This window comes from Pieris brassicae, chromosome 7, assembly GCF_905147105.1.
Source record: "Pieris brassicae chromosome 7, ilPieBrab1.1, whole genome shotgun sequence".
Classification (NCBI taxonomy): domain Eukaryota; kingdom Metazoa; phylum Arthropoda; class Insecta; order Lepidoptera; family Pieridae; genus Pieris; species Pieris brassicae.
The window spans coordinates 17,471,229-17,493,904 of record NC_059671.1 but is presented as its reverse complement, the minus strand read 5'-3'; the positions used below and the strand labels follow the sequence as shown (position 1 = coordinate 17,493,904).

The 22,676-nt window shown below is 34.0% G+C and overlaps 2 protein-coding genes across 2 annotated transcripts in view; one reads left to right on the top strand and one right to left on the bottom strand.

The window, feature by feature from the left end:
* The first annotated feature begins 46 nt into the window (after positions 1–46).
* LOC123712358 (nucleolar complex protein 2 homolog) lies at positions 47–4,124 on the top strand. The gene is made up of 6 exons (XM_045665394.1): positions 47–241; positions 327–556; positions 698–884; positions 1,066–1,895; positions 2,586–2,801; positions 3,600–4,124. The coding sequence occupies exons 1-6, from the start codon at positions 193–195 to the stop codon at positions 4,104–4,106; spliced, it is 2,019 nt and encodes a 672-aa protein (XP_045521350.1). The 5' UTR covers positions 47–192; the 3' UTR covers positions 4,107–4,124.
* A 783-nt stretch (positions 4,125–4,907) lies between these two features.
* Positions 4,908–22,676, bottom strand: part of LOC123711885 (hydrocephalus-inducing protein-like) — a 58,345-nt gene continuing 40,576 nt past the window's right edge. The window contains exons 54-79 of the mRNA XM_045664733.1: positions 22,113–22,303; positions 21,556–21,665; positions 21,089–21,266; positions 19,943–20,059; positions 19,572–19,605; positions 19,042–19,233; positions 18,429–18,615; positions 17,689–17,857; positions 17,164–17,456; positions 16,384–16,576; positions 16,060–16,281; positions 15,450–15,616; positions 14,587–14,774; positions 13,963–14,209; positions 13,273–13,453; positions 12,588–12,757; positions 11,785–11,917; positions 11,217–11,362; positions 9,940–10,075; positions 8,997–9,149; positions 8,298–8,465; positions 7,710–7,934; positions 7,025–7,246; positions 6,421–6,566; positions 5,332–5,512; positions 4,908–5,074 (exon numbers count right to left, since the gene is read on the bottom strand). Of these exons, the coding sequence (XP_045520689.1) occupies positions 4,943–5,074; positions 5,332–5,512; positions 6,421–6,566; positions 7,025–7,246; positions 7,710–7,934; positions 8,298–8,465; positions 8,997–9,149; positions 9,940–10,075; positions 11,217–11,362; positions 11,785–11,917; positions 12,588–12,757; positions 13,273–13,453; positions 13,963–14,209; positions 14,587–14,774; positions 15,450–15,616; positions 16,060–16,281; positions 16,384–16,576; positions 17,164–17,456; positions 17,689–17,857; positions 18,429–18,615; positions 19,042–19,233; positions 19,572–19,605; positions 19,943–20,059; positions 21,089–21,266; positions 21,556–21,665; positions 22,113–22,303 (4,481 nt within the window). The 3' untranslated portion in view covers positions 4,908–4,942. The remainder of the gene's footprint in view (positions 5,075–5,331; positions 5,513–6,420; positions 6,567–7,024; positions 7,247–7,709; positions 7,935–8,297; positions 8,466–8,996; positions 9,150–9,939; positions 10,076–11,216; positions 11,363–11,784; positions 11,918–12,587; positions 12,758–13,272; positions 13,454–13,962; positions 14,210–14,586; positions 14,775–15,449; positions 15,617–16,059; positions 16,282–16,383; positions 16,577–17,163; positions 17,457–17,688; positions 17,858–18,428; positions 18,616–19,041; positions 19,234–19,571; positions 19,606–19,942; positions 20,060–21,088; positions 21,267–21,555; positions 21,666–22,112; positions 22,304–22,676) is intronic.

Here is a 22,676-nt window from a genome sequence, read left to right as displayed (position 1 = left end):
AAAACAATAATGACAAATCTCCACACTCTACTATCAATGTCAAAACCACATGGTTAGTGGTTATCATTGTAGTTACTAGTTCCTACTTGGGATTGTGTATAAAGTAAGAATAAATGCTTTTACGAAATAGTTACGTTTTATGTTAAAATTGTTATTAAATTCAGTGTCATACTTAAGATATCCTTAATTTAAATGAATATGAAGAAAAGTAAAAAAGTTGAAATGCCGACAAATGAATCAGGTTATGTGCTTTCCATACTTATTCCTACTAATATTTAAGAATACATTTAAATCTAACTAAATGATATTACATTTTAAATTTGTAGATGTTGATTCAGAAGAAGAGCTGAACCCAGAAAAACATAAAGAATCTCTGGATAAATTAAAGAAAACAGACCCAGACTTTTACAACTTTCTTGAAGAAAATGACGAAAATCTCCTAAACTTTGACGTAGAGTCGGGCGATGATGATTCAGAGAAAGGTGATGAGGATGATGACGAAAAAGTGCATTTACCTGGACCTCTTACTGGGGACAGTGATGAAAGTGATTTTGAGGTAATTCCCAACTTTTCCGCGAATTTTCATGGTATATAAATATCAAGAAACCAAGTAGTGGGCTAATCACATATTGCCTTAACGTTTTTGAGATTGGATTTTATTTTTCTTATATATTTCATCCTCTTAATTGTATTTCAGGATGACTCTACTAAATCTGTGCGAGGTAAAGTTACACTTAAAATGGTCGCACAATGGCAAAATAAACTACAAACTGAAGGCAAAGTTAAAAGAACTACAATTGTGACTGTAATTAAAGTCTTTAATGCAGCGATGCTACGAGCAACCAGTGTAGATGGTACCTCAACAGGAGAGTTCAAAGTTGAAGGTTGTATTTCTTTCCTATCATATATATGCAATAAAAAGCATAGAATGTAGTTTAATTCATTTTTATTTACTAACTGCACCTCAAAAAAACTTTCTGGAATTTAAGACTTCTAAGGCATATAGGCAAAATTATCAGTGGTAATGTATACATACATACATCCAATAATTCGTTTTCATTTTAGGTTCATCTGTCTTCAACGCTGTTATTCAAATGTGTGTGCTGTATTTACCCTCCGCCCTAAAGAGCTATTTAGGAATGGAACAGTCTGGTAAAGATCCTCAGAAATGCAAGAACTTTTCGAAACTGAAAGGGCCCTTAGTGGCATATCTGAAAGATTTACTCAAACTCCTTGGCGGAGTCAGCTCAGAGAACATATTGACTGTTATGTTAAAGCATCTGCATCAGATGTCAGTTTTTGTTGCCTGCTTTACAAGAGTGTCAAAAATGGCTTTAAAGAAGCTTATATTATTATGGTCAACTGGTGAAGAAACTGTAAGAGTGCTAGCATTTTTGAGTATACTTAGAATTACGAGGAACCAACAAACATCATTACTAGATTTGGTTTTAAAAGCGATGTACATGACATATGTGAAGAATTCAAAATTTGTGAGTCCCGGGACATGGCCGGGAATCAATTTTATGAGGAGATCACTGGTGGAAATGTTTGCATTGGACCTGAATGTGTCCTATCAATATGTTTTTCTTTACATCAGGCAATTGGCAATCCATTTGAGAAATGCTATAGTAGTACAGAAAGTGGAGAACCGACAAGCTGTTTATAATTGGCAGTTCATTAATTCACTACATTTGTGGGCTGATTTAATAGGAGCTACGTCAAATAAGCCTCAACTGCAGTCATTATTGTACCCTTTGGTGATGGTCATAACAAATACCATCAAATTGGTACCCACTCATCAGTACTATCCATTGAGGTTCCACTGTGCTGAGATTCTGATCAATGTGTCTAAAGACACTAATACTTTCATTCCTATTCTGCCCTATCTAGCGGAGGTATGAGTATTAATTCATATAAAAATAACAAATTTATTAGTTTTTTTTTTAATCCATCAAGTTTTGTCTGTTTTTCGGAAATTTACTGAATCTTACATGTCTTCCAAAAGATTTGATAAAAATCAAACCCAGGACAGCCAAGGTTTAAACATAAGTAAACCAAGTACTTAGTTTTATGTACAATATTTACTTGGTATTTTACTTTTTCCCAAAAAAAAAAGATTTAAGTTTTTTATTAAGTATGTTGCTTTTTCAGTGCTTTTAATTATTTCGATTCCTAGAATTTAAATCAAGGTAATTGTCACAAATGCCTTAAAAATACTGTTCTGCCAACTTTAACTTCTACATAAAAAATATATTATTGTGACATATATGTTGTATTGTTGGATTTTGATAATATTCAGATATGATGACTTACCACAATAGTGCTAAGTGTATATATGTCCACCAACTTCTTAGAAAGTAAATGTTATATTAAGAAGAGATTGTTTCAAATTAAATATTTTTAATATTATTACTATATATACTATACTATATATATTAAATTAATAAAATATTTATTTAAAATAATTAACAGTACTTAGGGAAATCGGTGCAGTATTTAAAGTATTTCTCTAAGGAAATTTTGATTTAAAGAATTTTGTTTATTGAATTTTTGAATTACTATTATTCATTCGATGTTGTTTGCAGGTGTTAACCTCGTATGACTTTAACAAAAAACACAAAAAAGTGTCAATGAAGCCACTGGACTTTTCTTGCGTTCTCCGTTTAGCAAAATCACAGTTAGCAGAGAATGGTTTCAAGGATTCGGCGATTGATAGGGTGTATGGTCTTCTTTTGGAATATACGGCCAACCAGTCGCATAGTATTGCCTTTCCGGATGTCACTTTATTGGCTATTTTACAGGTATAATTATGGTAGACACACAAATACACACCCGCATCCTACACGCATTCTCTCTGTAATATTAGTGATTAGTCTGTCAAATTTTAAATTGGCGTTTTGATTTTGATTTTTTGGTTTGAATTGTATAATGTTTAGTAATCTGTAAAGTTTAATTAAACATATAATATTATTATTATAACTGTATAGGTAATTGTTACTTTCTAGAAAAAAAAATCACGTCGAATAGATAACCTCCTCCTTCGGTATTTTTATGAAGTCGCTGTTTTTTATAACTAAACGAAAGAAGCAACATATTGATTGAATACAGTTCTTTTATTAAATACAAATTTTGTGTATAAATCCATGAGCTGTCGAAATGTACAAATATTTGACGAAAATTTGCAATGTTCTGACGGTATATGCATCTATGGGCATTTTTTTTTTCTATAAAGGACCTCTACGTACTAGCCTTTCAGGCACGCAGTCGGCCAGATATGTGACCGAGTAGCTAGGTAGTAGGAGAGAGTCGAAGTCTCCCCTTTCTTAAAAAGGGACATTATTAACTTGAGGGTTGGCGTCTCGATCTGGGCCCGGGCGACATGTACTCTACGGAATTATCATATTGGCAATTATATATTATAATCATGATATTTATGGGCGAGTCGGAGCCCGCTGACCGGCGCCAACCGCGTTACCTCTCGTGCTAATCATGTCAGTGACATGTTAAAGGCATATTAACAAACCCATTTATAACACTAAAAAAAACATCTTTATTTAAATATCGTATTTAATTATTTAATATGTTTGCGTGTATTTCAGATAAAACAATTCCTCAAGTCATGTTCTGTTGCAAATTATACAAAGAAAATAAGACAGTTATTAGAAAAAATAGAAGAGAACTCCAAATTTATCGAGCGGGAACGAGCTAAAATTAGCTTTGCATTGAGTGAAGGAAAAATGGTTGCTGCCTGGGAAGCGAGCATTAAAGCGAAGGGCACACCCCTTCTCGCATTCTACGAAAACTGGAGCAAAATCAACAAAATACAGAAGAGGAAGAGAGTAACTAAGAATGATGAAATTGCTGGAGAGATGCCTATGATCAAGAGGCCAAAAATACCCGATTCCGAGGAAAAACCGGAAACGAAAGGTCCACTTGTTCTCTTCCCATCAGATAGTGAAGATGAAAATCTTGAAATAGAGGAAGAAACATCGAAACCTAAAAAAGTTAAGAAAAAGGTTAAAAAACCGAATAAGACAAAGGAAGTACCAGTTAACGTACAAGATAAAGGGGATGTTGTACAAGATCTAAGTGTAAATGACTGGTAATAAATCAGTATTCACTGAGTGCCCTTTTTCTTTACTCCAACAGCTCCATTTTTTAAACTAATCAGTAAAGTCTACGGAGAGGACCGTGTGGTCGCAACAGTGCTAAATTACCTTTTTTTATTGTTGACAACACTGTTATATTTTACTTAATATGAAAATATAAACGAATATTTTTTCCATGTTAGTTCGCGTATCTACACAAATTACGCGGCTTAATATCTATGGTCGTGAACATAGTGGCTCTACTCCTGTAACATTGCATTGTTATTAATGGTAAACTTCGGCCCTAGACAAAAAGTATTTTGCAGATCGTCCGATGGGTTTGATGCTTTGGCTTTGCCTAGAGATGTTAGTTCCCTCAGCATCTTCTACGACATTTATCATGGGAAGTGCCCTGAGGTATTGCTCGGTTTAATACCTACGATGAATTCCATGATCAAATGTCGAGACAGAATGCAAAATTCCATCATTTCACAACAGCGCTTTTGAAGGCATTTTCTGCCGCACACCACCTCTGTGGAACTAGCGGCTAATAGAGCTTTTATCACAACGATGCGACTTCGGGGTCTCTTGTACCATTCCCTAATGGGAATGCCGGCCTTTAGGTCGGCAACACACTCGCTAGCCCCCGGAGTTGCAGGTGTCCATGGTCGGCCTGCTTGTTTGACTACTATTCCATTAAAATTAGCATTTCTTGCATTCTTGGATTGTCATTCACTCACTTCTACTTTTACACGATTCAAAGCTCTGCCTTCTGTTACTAATAATTCCATGCGATACTCGAGTAAATAAAATACCAAGTGTAGTATATAAAAATATTTAATATTATTATCAAATCACGGGACGCCTTGAAGGAAGAATGTCCACTGCACCTTCGGATCGGCTGGTTCGTACGTCTCTATGGTCAAACAACCGGTGGGATAATCGCCAGAGACAAGTTCGTTTAAATATACGGGAAACTTTATATCCTGAAATGCTTTTATTAGATAGAAAAATATGAGCACAGAATATATTAAAACAATTTAAAAAAATATTGTCTTTGGTCTAGTGGGGTCAATCTTTATAAATTTAATTATTTGTTTAACAGTTCTAATGATAGTGAATAGTTAATGTATATATATATCAAATTTGTCTAATAAAGTTTTGTATCAAATCCGTCCTTGGATTTAGATTAACTTTTTGACACAATAGATGGCGCAAAATGTTTTTTTTAAAATATTCATACCTTTTTAGACTTTATAGGTTCATACAATGTTTTAACATAAAACTCTTCTTTATCGACATTTATTTTGAACATCCGAGTGTCTTGAAATACATTTTTGAATGAGATCATCGTGAATCCGCCAGCCTTTACCTCAAACGGGCCTTGAGGCTTAGGGGTAGTGGCGGTTCCTTTTATCTTAAACCTATAAAAACATAAGAGAATTAATATATCGGACTTAACATTTGATTATTAAATATGTTACATGTTTTAATTAATATTAACATACACAATGCCCAATAAGTTAACGCCAACCCGATATCAGGCGATTGAGAAGGCAGTGGTCAAGTCCAGAAGATTAATAAAAATATTCAAAGTATTGCCATTAAAAAAAGTAATTTAATATTATGACGTTTTTTTTCTGATCGTGATGGGAAAAAATGTACTATAATGCCACATAGAAATGGAGTATTTAGTCCGAATTTCCAAGCAGTATAACGTTTTTTTCGAAAGTATTATCAAAATAGAAATTTTAAAATCTGCCATTTTTATTAATTTTCCGTATCTTGCGCATATCTATCGCTCGATTTCGGCTTGAACTGGGAACTTGAAACAGCTAGAAATTGATTCATGGAACACCTGTGTACGTTGCGTGCCTTGCGTCATAGACAACAGAACACGTCAGACCAATAGAACACTTTGATTTCACTGATTAACCGCCGGATTATTATATATACCATGTGTTCCAACCCGGAACAATTACACAATTACTCCTTTCGAAAATGAACCCAGAGCCTGCACCTTACCAACAATTAAACAAGATCCTATTAATAATTCTCTTGAATTGTAATTCTTCACTATTACGTTATAATTAATTCAATACAATTTTATGTACGGTATTACTGCATTAGAAAGTATTTTTAAAGTAACGAAGTGTGAAATAAATAGCATGCATGTTGCCTTATTTCAAGGGGACAATTTTTAATGAAAAATGTCAAAAATGGAAAAATTAATTTCATTAGGACGTATATGTACTAAGTATTTATGTAACAAAGTGTATTAAGTAAATAAAATAATGTCACTTAAACTGTAAAAGTGATTTGTTAGACTAACACGAATTCCCCTGCGACGGCAGAATTGAAAGACACTTTACAGTGTTGCACGCCCATCTCCGTTGGTTCGAAGATAGCTTTGAACTTTCCCTTTTCGAACGCAGACAATGTATACTCTCGCTCCAATAATATTGATGGATGGGACACCTATACTTATACAAAGTTATCCTCATCAAACAAGTAAGCCATTGAAATATCCGTTGCAAAAATAAACTTTTCTTCAGAAAATTTAACAAAAAAACTTACGAATTTAAACCTTGTGTGAACGAAACGTAACAAAAGTTCATGAGTCATGAATTTAGCTAGTACCTAATGGGTCTGTGACTTAGTTGTTAGCGGATTTTAAAGGTGGGTTCAATTCCCGGTGAAACAATATAATTCAATTCCAGCTCTACCGGATTGCTGGACAACTGATCTTGTATAGAACCATAAATGAAATGCCGAAATATATGCGCACCTATTTATGGGTGGGACTTTGACAAGCAATGATTGATGACATAGTAATAGGATAATAGAGGTTTCTACTAGTTTTTCTTAGCCAATTATGTTTTCATTATACATACGAAAGAAATAATTAATTTATCCGGTATCATTACATTACCCACCGTTGCAACAAATTCAGTTTTTCCATCCGTTTTATTTTGTACTCTCAAACGTAGTGGTATCGAAGTGCCTAAGGGTGTTGAAAATTCCAAACACTTTTCCTTAGCAGGCAGACATTTTAACACGACTCCATAAATATATGAACCAATCAAAGGGTTGCTAACTTCTAAAAAGTCTTCAGCCTCACCCACTACTAAAGGCGAGTATGTCATCAAAAGAACAGTCTACAATATATAAGAAAGCTAAGAAAAATGTTATAATTGTATTTGTAGCTGCAAATGTTGGGTTTTCTTATTGGATGTAAATGCTTAATGACTAAACGTTTTCATACGGCACTATTTCAGAATAAATGAGTAAAATAGAACTTAGGACATTTTTTAAAAGATCGGCAACGCTTGCTGAGCATATAAGCGACAGTAAAAAGTAGAAGACGCTCATACTCCTTGGTATGAGTGGAGTGGAGTGTTAATAAACATATCACAATATCAATACAATATTTAAAATTTCAGTTCTATGCTACCCGAAACTGAGGACGTGCATTCAAGCCCCGACCAATAAATTTATATATCTATGTAGTATCATCCTCGTGATAATTTGTATAGAAAGATGATCAGCTATTTGCATATAAAACTCACGAAACGGCTGTAGCCACACAGGACTATTTCTATTTAATATAAAATTCCATACCGAAGAATTTTTGGGAACCATCAATTTGTCAGAGCAGTGTAGTTTATCAGATCTTATCTGGAACTCTGCGTCCGTAGAAAGAGGGTTCTTCAATGAAATCTCCATTTGAGCTGATTCCCGGGCGCGTGATACAAAAGTCAGAGTATCCACGATTTTACTAGGGTTTACAGTTACTATAATATTGTAGAATTGGTATTCGCGTGTCTTTACGTTTACGAAGATTACCTAAAATCAGTGCACTTGTTTAATCAATACGATAATATGGATTGAGAAGAGTTTTGATTAATTTTTCTAAAACTTTTAAATTGGATAGTTCCAAAGAAGCCTACCAATTATTAAAAGGCAACACACGCCCCCCTTTGGCATTGAGTGTCCATGTGCGCCGGGCCAAATAAAGAAAACTAAAAGAAGGCTAAAAAAATTACCACTTTATCACAAAATTAAGTTGAATGATATATAAATCCGCAATGAAAGAAGTCTTTAAAACATAAAGATAGACTGAAATATTAGTGATTTTGTTTCACCTACAAGAACGTGTAAATGCTTTTTATTGTCTATAAATAATGTGGGTATTTTCAGAATGTTTACCTTAACCTGTATCTCGCACTCTTCGTAGCAAACAATCGTCCACCTACACGTTGCGGCCGCTTCTCCCCATACTTTAACTGTATCGGGATGTTTTATTTCATAATGCCCTTCGAATTTGTCCGGTATTATTTTAACAATTTCTGTGGATACCAAGTATTCTTCTGGAAACTGTGAAAACATAATGTCATTCATATTCAACGATTTAACACAGACATCTATTAAAATTCCAGATTATTTTTCCAAAAGTTTTACTTAAATGAAGTCTTTATCCAATTTAGTTTAACTGTAAGAATGCGAGTACATGAAGTTGATATATAACATAGTGTACACAGTAATACTGATATTAAAAACTTCCGTTGATAATAAAAAACACAAAAATAGAACATTGACATCCATCTTAGTCCTACAAAGTCTGTACATATAGTATTTAGTAGTCACTATTCTCAATTGTTATGAAAATAATGATGGTTGCCGCCGGAACTCAAAAAAACACATTTAATATGGAATTGAATTAAAATAAAACTTATAATTCAATTACAACTGCTCGATGTTGAGCACGACTACTCTTTTACAAGTCTAGATTATATCTAAATTCTAAATAACTTAACCAGTGTCCCACGGTCTTTATTACGCCGCGTAGGTATGCAAAATATGACACACTAGAACTACTGGCCTAGACATAACATAATGAACGCATACCTCCGTAATGTTATAAACAAACAGTTCCTCAGTATGAAAGTCTTTTGCAGACACTGTGATATTTATCGTTCCGTTTGGATTAGGGTGGGTAGCAGCGCCAATTAATGTCACAAAGAGAGCACTCTCACCCAATGGTGAATATAAAACTTGACTCTGTTGACATTTAAATCAACCAATAATCATCATTTTTATAGAACGGCAATCGGGCAAGAGATCCACCTGATTTTAAGTGCTACCATGGACACTCACATTGTCAAAAGACAGGCGTGTGCGTAGGCGCACTTTTTGGTACGCTCTTGAAGTACCCTAAGTCGAATTCGTTCGAAAATACTTCACTGGGCAGTTGGTTCTAGTTGGTTCCACATAGAGGTGGTGCGCGGCCAAAATCTGCCCTTCAAAACACTTAGTTGTGGACTATGAGTATAACCATGGAACAATTGACGTCAGAGATTTGTTTTCTACTTTTATTTGGGCCTCAGATTTCTGTATTTGTTTCATGATAATTTAAATTAAGATAAGTTAAATAGGCAAGTAGGTGATCAGCCTCCTGCCCCTGACACACGCCGTCGACTTTTTGGGTCTAAGGCAAGCCGGTTTCCTCACGAAGTTTCACCTTTCGAGCGAATTTTAAATGACACAGAAAGAAAGTCCATTGATGCACAGCCGGGGCTCGAACCACGAACTCAGGGATGAGAGTCGCTGAAGCCACTAGGCCAACACTGCTCATAGTCAAGCCCATATGAGAATCGGTGAGTCGGGTCAGAAAACACTGAATAACAGTGAATAATGTAACAAATTTAATTATAGTTTTTATACAACAAATTTAAATTCGACCGATGCGCAAATAACTAATAAAATTGGATAGCTAGATAAATTTTTATTAATCATAATATGGGTCAAATGTAAATGAAATGAATTTCTACTGAATTATAGAACATAATACCTCATGTTTGCCAATGGATTTTGGTTTGAAGTATACAGGTATTTCGAAGGTGGAATTTGGTTCCACTTGAAACTCTTTCAATGTCTCAAACGGCCCACCCGAAATTTCCGACAGAACTAGCCACATGTCGTCGGAACTAAATAAATCATATTTAGGTCACAAAAAATTTATCGTCTATGTTTCCTGGGACACAGATTATGTGGAATAAATTTAAGCTAAATGAGTTGAAATGCTATGCTTATAAAATTCTGAAGAAAGTGCCTGTATCTGGCACTGATATTATACTCTCGGAACGTAACCCCGACGATTCCGGAAATCGCCTCTCTTTTAAAACTAAGAAAACTTGAGTGAGCAAAATGTTATTATTTTATACCGGTTTATTTATTTAAAGATTTATTTATGTATATATATATATAAATGTTATGTTGGTTTGTGTACGCTTCAAAAACTCAAAAATCGAGCTGAAATTTTAGAATGATATATAATCCGCATAAAAATATTTTTGCATCAGTCACATGTCTGCGCAAACCGCGACCGCGAAAAAACTGTTTTTTTTAACGATCAGCTGTGTACCAGTGACCGCGCCATCTGCCGGAAGCGAGGATAACACTCGCTGACAACCGCAATGGCACAGTCACATGAGAAACAATATTCCTTCCCAATTACATTATACAATCTGAAATAAATATTCACTTAAGTCAAGGAACTTTTGAGTGACGATGATCGAACTACGCCTTTCACCAAATCAAATTTGGGCCGTCGCGGTCGCCACAGAAGGATTAAGATCACAATCAATAAAGCTCAAGGTAATTTTTTTTAATTGTGTGGTTTCGATTTAGATGCGGATTGCTTTTCACATGGACAACTGTATGTTGCGAGTTCCCGAGTCGGCAAACCATCTTTATATCCATGCACAGTGGAAAAACAAAAAATATTGTAAATCCACAAGTTAAACAAATATGAAATGTATTCTTTGTTTTGTTTCTCATTTCTCAACCATTCAATCACCATGTGCCACAGCGAAGCGTGGCAGGGTACAGCTAGTGTATGTATAAAAATATTTTGCCAACTGGCAATGCAAAAATTTTACATCTAGAAACAAACATAGTATCATCAAGTATCTAGCAATGAACTGTTGAAAATTAAATGTGTAAAATTCTTAGAATGTTAATTAAATTTTTGTAATGAAATATGGAGAAATGGAGTTAGCCAAGCCAAATGCTAAAATGATATTAGGAATATTTTTAGTATATACATATTGGTATAACAATACTTACGGGTTAGTAACTACAACATATTCGGTGTGGACTTCTCTAACTGGACATTCTAGATATAAAGATTTGTTCTGAATGTTTCCTATATCCACACACGTTGCGTAAAGTGCTAATTCGAGAGGCGGATAGTTTTCGATATTGCAGCTGGCCTGTTATATTTTTAATCAGAATTATTTTTTTTTATTATAAAGAGTCTTTACTCTTCTTTGATTCTATTTAAACAAATAAACAAATCATGATAAATCCAGCTTTATGTTTCACATTCATTCATCGCCTTTGTATGTATTTTGCAGTTTCATTCAAAAGTGAGAAAAGGAAAAATCCGGCCGATCCAAGGTCTGAAGATACGAAAAACGGCTTTTACCGAAACGGCGACCTAGTAAAAGTTTCGTGCTTTATATTTGTAATGAAACACCCCACAGATTCAGAAGATTTTTTTACCATTAGAACGATGCATTGTCTGAGATGGCTATATTTATTTCCAAACTTCTAAAGAAGAGTAACTCTTCAATGTAGAAAGTATTAAAAATAAATAATATTGGAACTTGAAGTCGCGTTTCAACCAACTTACCCATACTTTAATAAAGGGATTATGTTTTACAGGACGAAATGTTATAGTGAATGTGACATTCGTGCGAGCAGCGGCTGTACCTTGGCTCGGAGATATTTGAAACTCATCCGATTTAAGTGGCTGCCACCAAAACCTTTTAATTCAAAACACCGTATTATTAAACCGTGTAAAATAATATAATAATTTAGTAGCGCCAAGGAGTCTTTCCCTCAGATCAAAAATTTCATTGATAGTATTTTTTTAAGAAAATGGACCGTCTCTATCTGACGCGTGTCGCAGATTTAGTCTATGGATATGATACAGATTTATTACAGCTTTGGCTTGTACATGTGCGTACGTTTATGGCATGATGATAGTCAATCTTAGCGACGTTAATTTCAAGAATCTAGCTGATGCTGCATCTAGCGCAACCAACGAACAATCACATGATATTATAACACATGATAACCATACATGATTGTCCATTGTAAAATAAACAGGCAATGTAAAAAGAAAACTTGAATTTGTACTTGTATTTGTTTATGAATATTTTTTAAAACAATATAATAATACATAAACATTATAAGGGATGCAAAGGGCGGGCTTATCGCTAACAATAGATCTCTTCCAGGCAAGCCTAGTAAAACTAAACTAAAGACAAAATTAAAAAAGAAATATGATGGATGAAGTGCAAGAATTTCAATTCAACAATTATAGAATCTTAATCTAAAATAATATTTTTATAAATAAAACAAAGTAAAAACCTAATTAATTAATGTCTCTGTTTATGAATTTAAGTTAAAAATAAAATTTATTTCACTTACCTTGCACCGAAATCACCTTTATTCTGCAACATAACCTTAAGAATCTTACAACCTCGTTTCCGCACTCGACCAAATTGTAGAGAATTTTGACTAAAGCTTAGGCTCATGCCGGTTGCGCAGCCACTCAAACGTACTAGCGGCCTCTCAAAGTGAAAAACTTTCATGTTCAACTGTTAATTGATAACATTGTTTTATATATTAATTATATTAAAACTACTTAAAATCAATAAAATGTCAACGAGAGGTAAAATCTGCACAGAATAGATTACTAGAGATTGGAATATGTCATTATCCAATGTAGTAACAATGAAAACTCCTTGTTAATAAACTCTTGTAAAAGTGACTTGCAATAAAATATTGTTTCAAAGTACTTTATTGACAAAAATGTATAACTAAATTTAATTCTTTACGAATCCCTCTCCCGATCGACAAGATATTTACAATTGTTCTATGTGCCTCGTACGAACATGAATTATTTGCGTAACTCGCTAATGTTTCGGGTTTTAGGTAACTACAATACAATTTATAAAAATGAATATCTTTCGATTAACAATGTAATCTGTTTTATCTCTGTATATTGTCTAAGTATTTTCTTATTATTCTATGTTAAAAGTATGTTATTATAAAATCGTTCACAATTCGAATATTACTGTATTGAGAGATTCGATAAAAAATCTAACGCTACCTGTACGTTAAGATTGCTTATCATTCCAATGGGTTTGAACTGAATTTTTATTGGTACTTTTCTGTGTGGCCTTATTGTACACTTGTTTGGTATAACTTTCAGCGAACTAAGCGCATTTTGTACGTCCATAGATATTTGTTCGTGTATTTGTTCATCTTTGAATTGTTGCAACATTTTTCCTCTGTGAAACATGAGTAATTATGTTATCATTATTGACGCTACCATTTGTTTTAGTGCTCAATATAATGTAAACACACGAACAGTATTTTTTACCTTAATAGATATAGTATTTACGTATTTATCATGCTTTTTACGAGTCTAAATGCAGCTTGATTGATTAATGATGTTTCAAGCGACAATTAATTATAAAATTTTAATGTTGTTATAATTCTTTATTAGTTAAGTATGACATTTAGCATATGCTTCATTAATCAAATCAATTTCTTTTTCAGTTTCCACACCAGAAAAAGAATATCCTTCTAAATTTACAATTACTGCTAATTTTCAACAACTAGACACCAAGTTGTTGAATCGAACTTCTGGCATTGAAAGCCCGCGATGTGGAATAGTAAGTTAGTGGAGTTAAACGCAGAGAGAGAGCAAACGACTTGCTTTCTTTTCTTTCAATAAAAAGATTTTTTTTCCTAGATCAGCCTAGGAATATATAACAAGGAATTTAAAAAGTTTAACCTGGATATTTCTCCCTCAGCATTAGGAGGTAAGACAGTACTTGGACTTAGACACACGCTAGTCCCTTCTGATTTCGTATCATCATCAGTCACACCATAAATATCTTTAAAAACGAAATTGGCATCTATCGCCACTTTACTATGATTCATAACTTCAATTTGTCGTACGATTTTGTCTCCTACTTTCACCGCTCCCAGGTCAAAACTTTTTTGGCAACCCTCATACAGATCATATAATAGAGGAACTCCTACAATGGGAAATAATTTATGAGCAAAATTTTTCGATGTTAGGCCATAATAAATTACACATTGATATTTTAAATCTATTGTTCCTTACAAAGTTATGTAAGCGTTATAATACTTTATATCTTTGTATCGGTATCGCGCTTAGTGGTTATTTTATCAACCGAATTCAAAAGAAGAATGTATTTATTGTACGACCTGTATTTGATATTTTAATATGAAGATCTTATTGGGCTTCCAAGCACGTATGCTAAGTTTTTTAATATTAAGTGTATGTTTGTTATTAAACTAAAAGTCACATCTAAACGACTGTTTAGTAGATGATATATATATTTACTAATCTGTATTACTCTATTATCTGTACTGTATCTCTCTACTGTACCTTCCCCTTTAATAGTGATGATTTCTTCGCACAAGGAGTTAACCCAAAAGTGAAGTTTGAACTCGTATCGTTTAACTTGCTTTGGTCGGAAAAATATCGATATCTTCATTCTTCGTCCAGGTTCTATGTGTGTCTCCTCTTGGTAGAATACAAAAAGCTCCGGAATATTCAAGAAATTCAAATCTAAACTGAAACGATAACAAAAGGGCCTTTTTAACATTTAAAATCTATCAAAGTACGCAATAGTCGCCGTGGCCAAACGTTTAAAAAAGTAATTATAACAAAACGCTTTTTTATCGGATTGAAGTTATGTATTATTATAAACTTATACGTTTAGCGTGCTTTACAGCGTGCGAGGTCACGGTGATGGTTTACGCGTATTAACTTTGACATTTGTCTGTTTTCTTTTCCACAGAGTATAGTTAAGCATCTTGTTTTGCAGTCTTTATTTTATGACTAAGTTTTCATGATGTAGTTGTTGAAATTTTTGACGTTCAGGTAGTTTTCGATGGTGTACAAATACCGGCAAACATCTTAAACAAATATCCTTGCCTGCGCAGAAGTGATTTTTAGGTATCACTGGGATGGGAGGCGGCGGGAGAATGACGTTTCGATCGCGTAATTGGTAAATCAGTTGACATTTGTGTCCCGCGCTGCGCTAACTTTCCCGCGTTCCCTTGTTTAATGCTCAAGAAGTTTGCCGGTAGCTATACTTTGTAACGGTAGAGATTTCGACATCAAATCTGGGTAAGGTCATTTAAGCGGAACATATTAATGTGACAATTACTAAGTAGCTTGTAGCCGTAGTAAGATATTAAAAAATCTTCTTAAGTTAAATGTATTTTATACTACATTATACTTACATTATGGCTGATTTATCCTCATTTTCGAAGGCTATATTCTTTTTGTATGTCGCATCTGGTGCGTTTACAATACACTTGCCAAAATCAAAGTCCATACATGAAAAGTGGTATGTCGGTTTTGATATATCCGCATGAAGCAATATACTGTATTCCGGACCGTCCGAAATCTATAAAAAAATATTAACTTCGTTTCCTGCTTAGAGATGTTTTCGGACAGCAATGTTTTATGGTCAGACACAGAAACAAGATTTACAGCGAACAATGACTGTCGTATGTCAAAATCCAATACTTTTTTGACGTAACAGTGTCACACTTAGTGCACTCGTATCTGAATCTTACGCTTTCGTGTAATCTGCAGCTGTGTAAGTGACCGCGCGTGAAACTCTTAAGCTTAGGTTGTGGATTCGAACACCGACTGAAAAGTTTCTTCATTTTTCATACTTTGTATATTTATAAATGTTTTCAATATTATTTAGTGTTTTTATTTCCCCAAATAACAAACCAACACGAGTATTTACCACCTATTACAACCTAACAGCGTTATAAATATACAAGACAATAAAATTAAACACAAAAGCTTATTCGTTTAATAAATATTAAAGCAACTCACCGATAAGGTCATAGGAAAAGATTGCACCGGGACTTGTTTGAGCGTAAAGTACACCGTACAGTCAACTTCTCCTCCCGGCTTCACGTGCCCAGAGTTAGGCTCAACGCTCACTTGTAAATATTTCTTAACTGCGCTGCATGTGTACTGCCATTCGAAGAAAAACGTGGCAGAGCCATCGTTTTTTATTGTGAAGGGTATAGTCCTTTGGTATGTTGATGCAGTCTAAAAAATATTTAGTCAATGTAAAAATAAAAATGGTCCCATATGGATCACCATATTAAACAATTATAATCTGGATCGATTTTTTTTAAACAGATCTAGTACCTGATCAAGATGTATATTCGTTATTGCATCAGAGTTCAAAACATGTTCATTCCCAATCAAATAATACAAAATTTTCGGTTTAATCGAATGACTGAGGGCGTTGACACAAAGGGTAAGAACTTTCGTCAAATATTGGACATTGCAGAATATTTTAAAAGACAGAGGTCCATCTTGTATAGGCGTGTAAATAACTCTGTGAAATATTATTGCTACTATATTTAGACAAGAAATGTTTTGGAAATAAGGATATTGGAAAAAAAATTGTTAGCACTAAACAATACAATATTCATTAGTAGATTATCAATAATTTTATTGACAAGCAAGCTCTCGACTGGAATTTCCAAGGCAATAGGAGACGTGGCCGCAACGGATATGGCATCCAAGCATCATTGCAGAGGCAACAGAAGCTGTAATGACCTAAAGTGAAGTCAAAAGTGCTCACCGAGACCGAAAGGACTGGGGTTACGCGCCACATGGGGGCATAGGACTTTAAGTCTAGTTTGTTAGCGCACCATTATATTAAGCACATTGTTGATTAGCAGTATAATCAAATTACGAATAGATTATTGTTCTATATAAAAGCATAACGATAAACAATCTTAAGGTGCGACTTTTTTTACTTGTTTTATATTTTACTAAAATGTGTCTACAACACTGTGATGAACCCTGTATCTCTTCAGCAAACACGATTCTGCCTGTGTATAGTTCAGTAAGATATTTACTACCAAAACTATAAAATAATTGTATGAATCGAAGCACAAAGGCCAATTAACTACTTACCTGATTTCGGTCGCAGATCGAGCTCTCAAGACACCCATCTCTGGCTCAACTACAACTGGTGTTTTACCCGATTCATTGCAGAGAGAATTCCCTTTAAACTCATAGTGTAATGATTCATTTTCGTTGTTCTTCAAAATAACAACATTTTCCGAAGTAAATCCAACCAAAGAGTTACGTATCAATAATATAGTTGGCACGAACAACACGTCTGGCTCACTTACAATTCCAACTACGAGTAGGTTCATCACAATGGAATGAACGGGGATAAGAAACTTCCACTGTGACTCATAAATCTGTAATTGCATACAAAATGTTATGCAGCGGTCGTGGACTGAAATATAATTAAACATTTTCATGGCAAATATATATAATTTATTGAACAATATACGACAATAACAATAGGTACAAAGTTTATCTACTATATTTAAAGAACCTTGCCTGTATCTAACAAGAGATCCAACACGGCTAACAGCAGGTACTACTAACATATTGCGTCCCCTTGGACATTATGGGTTAGTTACTTACCCCTGGAGCAGTTGGTGCAAAAGTGAACTCTACTTCCGTAGATGTTCCACCATCTACAAAACCCTTAAGCTTATTGCAGTGTACCGGAACTAACTCTGGCTTTTCCGAAATCACCATTTCAAATATAAATTCGTAGCCCTCATTCGTAGGATTAATAACATTGAAGGCTCTAAAACGAAGATTTATTAGATTAAGTAAAAACCAGCGGCGCTACAACCTTTTAAGTCTTTTAAGTCACAAATTCCTGTATGAATTTCGTTATTAACGTTTTTTATAATAGATGATGAGCCTTCTGTGTCTGACATACACCGACTACTTCGGTCTAAGGCATACCGGAGTCCTCACCAATGGATCATAGAAAATCCATTGGTGCGAAACTAAAAACATCATCTATCTTATAGACTTAAGCTAAACTCTAAAAAAGTCTATCACAAATATGTACATTCTTCATTGCATGTATTATTTTGATATGCGAATCAGCCAGGGCTGGGCTTTGTGAACTTCTTCCTACGTGCCAATAAATACTTTCTCGAGGATAAAACATCGTTAAGTAATCGCCACTTGTCAAAACCAGAAAGCTTACAAGAAATATGCGAGGAAAGAAATTGTCTATGACTATAAGAAGCTAAGACAAAGGTCGCCAAACCATAGAGTCACTCATTTAATAATCTACCCAGTCTTAAAAACTGAAAAGTTTAATTTACAACGTATTAACACTTATGTATTTAAAAAAATCATACTTTTTATAGCATCCGGATCCCAAAACGTTGAACTCTAACACAGTGACGTGCGGCGGAAGTGCGATGGCACCTTTCCGTTTTCCGGAAGCCAAATAATCACTCTCTTCAATATCCAAGTGTACATACGGGACCAACGATTTTGCTGATATTTTACAGGATATATTTTGGTCATATGGGTCCAAATTTTCTGTTACGATAAAACATTACATAAAAATAATCCTTAACACGTTAAATATGAATACTAAATCTTAATGGATTACTTACATAGTCACAGGCAATACAGACAATAACATTTTTGACAGTAATATTAGTTATTTTAGTTTGAGCGACAGTTTACCTTGATTCCTTGGGAAAAATCTTTATATTCGGCCTTTGCACACTAACTATATATAATATAGTAAATGATGGTTATAGTTTATGTAAAGTCATCGGAAATTAATTTTTGGTATAGATATTTAAAGTCGCATGTACTATATTACTTGTAAACTGTCATTCTGATAAATTGACGTTAGGTCGCGTTCACGATAGAGATCTTAGATTCATATTTACGAATTTAGGCAATGAAGAAGTGTTTGTTGTCATTACGAATAGGATAGTAGATAAAATTACGTACCAATAAAACTCTTTAGCCTCACTTTATATGAAAATGCATCTAGCGGTGCAAATGTTATTTTGAATGTACAACTCTGATTTGGTTTTAGGCATTGTTTAGGAGGTTCTATTGCAAACGGCAAGTCTACTTCAAACCACGTATCGACGCTCTCTCTGCTGCTCTTTTCGCTAAATAATGTAATTTGGCTTGCTTCTAAAATTATATATTAAACAATAATAGCCAACATTTGGTACACTTATATAATTAAGTACTACATAACTAATTCCCGATTCATTAACAAAGCAAAGGGCACACAATGTTTGCGAGCACATAACTGTTTTAAAAGCATAGGGCCGTAAAATAGCTCACAAATGGGCTTTCGATTGGACCTATGGTAAACTTTTTAGAATCATTATCAAATGGGTTAAGCAAGCATTAACTCTTAATAAACTTATACAGCTATTATAATCTTAATAACAACATTTGGCATTATTTTTACATCTCTATTATGTAGCGATGCAAAGATTTGTGTAAAATTATTTAATATTTACCGACTACATCCTGTTCGTCATCCTGGGAGGGTTTCTGAAATATAAAGAAAGGTGCTGGAGAAAAAACACAATCACTTGATTGAAATGTATTATCACAAACGGTTAGTATGACAAAGGGTAATGATACAAATAATTTTTAACCCATTTTTCATTTATTGCGAGATTCAACAAACTGATTACCTTAATAATGCTGTATATTATTAAAGCAAAATACACTACTAGCAAATAAAGAAACGCTTATTATAATTTGCCAATTATTACACGAATCGTGTGTATTATTTTGGTTTTGACTATAACTAATTAGATTTAATGAAACAAATATTTTAACAGCCAAAGTAAAATTATATGTCAAACACAATAATTCCATTTACCACTTCGGTCTTTTCTTTATCAATCCTTGACGGAAATTCGTCATCAATAACGAAGTTCCACAATATTTTCATTGGTACTTTGCTTGTGTTACGCACTTTGAAATTAACTGTTCTTGTCTGGAAAACATTAAATAATATAAATTAGGTAAGCTGTTAATTTGTCTCAGTAGTGTGTTCTGAGGTCCCAGCTTCTCATACCGAGTAAACGTTACCTTAAAGAAAAATATGAACCACAGTGAGCAACGACTTATACATATTACATCTTACTATATTAGACATTTATAACTATAAAATTAAACAATCTGTATGTATTTTTTTTATAATTTGTAGTGAAGCCGCATTTCATATATCTAATTGAAACATGGGGTATAGCATGCAAAAACAAAATTTCTAACATACATATATTTAATTTTTAACACAGACTAATAAAATCTACCAAGAAAACAAAATTATGACGATAAATCAACTATATGTTTATAGCACCTGTGTTAAACACAGTATCAGTGTTTTTTTTTAATAACTATCGTCTCACTACTTCAAAGTAGCTTATCATTTACAACCACAACACGCATTACTCGTCGTGTGAATTCGCCGAAGCCGCGTAAAAATTATTTGTATGAGGCTGTTCAATTATTTAAATACCGTCTATAATTCGTTATACTAGCGTAGCCAATTTAAAAAAGCATTAAAGATAAAAATCAGAATGAGCCTAGTAAAATAATGACGGCTGTATGTCGCTCGCATAAAGTTGTTTAAACATTATTAGACATTAGACATTGACGACTGTATTAGACATTCATGACTGTTTTAGACAATAATGAATATGACGGCGCCACTATCAATGTTTTGTAAAACTGATGGCGCCACTATCAACAACTCGCGCGCACAACTCAGGCGGTCGTTCGTCGACCATTGCCCGGTGCACTCGTTACGTAATTACCGAGTAGCCTTTGAAATCTTTACCTTTTGAATTAATTGTTTATTAAAATCGTATTGAATTAAGAGACTGAAATTAGAATTGGAATAAATCAAGTGAATCGGAGAAAACTTTGTGTTTGTTATCTTAACAATGTCCGGGCCTGACGCTACAAATTCATATTTACATAAGTCTTTGGAGAACTATACTTGATTAGCTTAATACTTTACTTGATATATAAACGTATCGTTCATATTTAACTCCTCCTTCAAATCACAACTGTATTTAGTATACTCGGCCGTCGCAGAATAAACCACAACCATTTGTATTATATCCAACGCGTTTTCAGGCGATATGTGAAACTGTTCGTCGATTACGGCTTGGTATCTTTCGTTGACACCTACATATCTGTAGAATGTATGCCTAATAATTTCTATTTTTTTATATTGGCACCGGCTGGATTGATTCTTTATATGTATAAAGAATCAATAACGATAATGTTATATACCAAAACATTCGTCACTAATCATATCTGAGTAAAACGTAATGAAAATCAGTGTAGTAGTACTAAATAACACAACGCTTTTTTGTGCCGTTACTAAGCAGTAACGCAGTCGCTTGTAAGATAAGTTATAAAAATTATGTCGCTGCAAACATGGGCTTAATCTTTTTATTTCCCTGGTATCAATAAACTCACTCATTATGATCAAAAGCCGTCACAGTCTGTCTGTTATCCCAAGTTGATCCTTTTATATCCATAATTAAGGAATCGTCAATAACTCCCATTAACGTAACGTATAATAATTCCTGAAAATAGTTAATCATAACCACAATAAAAATTATAGGTTAAGCACCAGCACCAGTCTTATCTCCTATACTTGCATTATTCACTTAGCATACTCACATAATTCTATACTTAAAGAAGAATCTCGAATTTAATTTACTTTAAGTACCTAAAGACAAAAATCAAGTATTTAGATATTATAAAAACGGACTGGCCAAAGAAATGAGAAAGGGTAAATTCATCATCGGACGTCGAGGCAGAATACGAAATTCCACCCGTATCACCTCGATGTTTGGGGTTCCACAACTGAGCGATTTTTAACGTAGTTTTTTCCGTGTCTATGTGGAACTAGCTACCGTATGAAGCAACGCACTTGCAAGCCTTCCGCCAATGTAAGTGCGGCGGCATCACTTAGCGTTATTAAACTGGTAATTCTGATTTCAACTAGAAATATTCTGAACGTTACAAACCTTTTTCAATACAATTGGCTTGGGAGAGAAGAAAATTATTTCCAAGTCTTTTTCTTCACCGGGTGATATGTAACCAACGGAAGGTTTTACCACAACTAATTCAGATTCTTCCCAATTGAACCTGTACAGTTTCTCCGAATTGTTCACCATTATAACGGTCCGTTTCCTAATCGCAAATAATTCACAGCCTTCTGTAATTAATAATTTAACCGTGGATAATTTATAAGGTGTCATAATTATCTTAGAGGTTGATATCTCCTTATGAGTTTATCTATCTATGATATAAAAATGAATCGCAAAATGTGTTGGTAAGCGCATAACTCTACAACGCCTGGAACAATTGTACCAATTCTTTTTTTAAATGTTCCTTGAAGTCTAAGGATGGTTTTTACAGCGAGAAAAATTCGAATAATTTCCGGGAAAACCGTAAAACAGCCTTTTTCTTTTTCCCATACAAACGTTTTGTAAGTAAAACGTAGAGTAAATTTGAACTTTATTGCTATTCAATAAAGTTCATATTAAATTACAAGCACTTACTGTTGTCTAAGCAATCTCGCGTTCCGA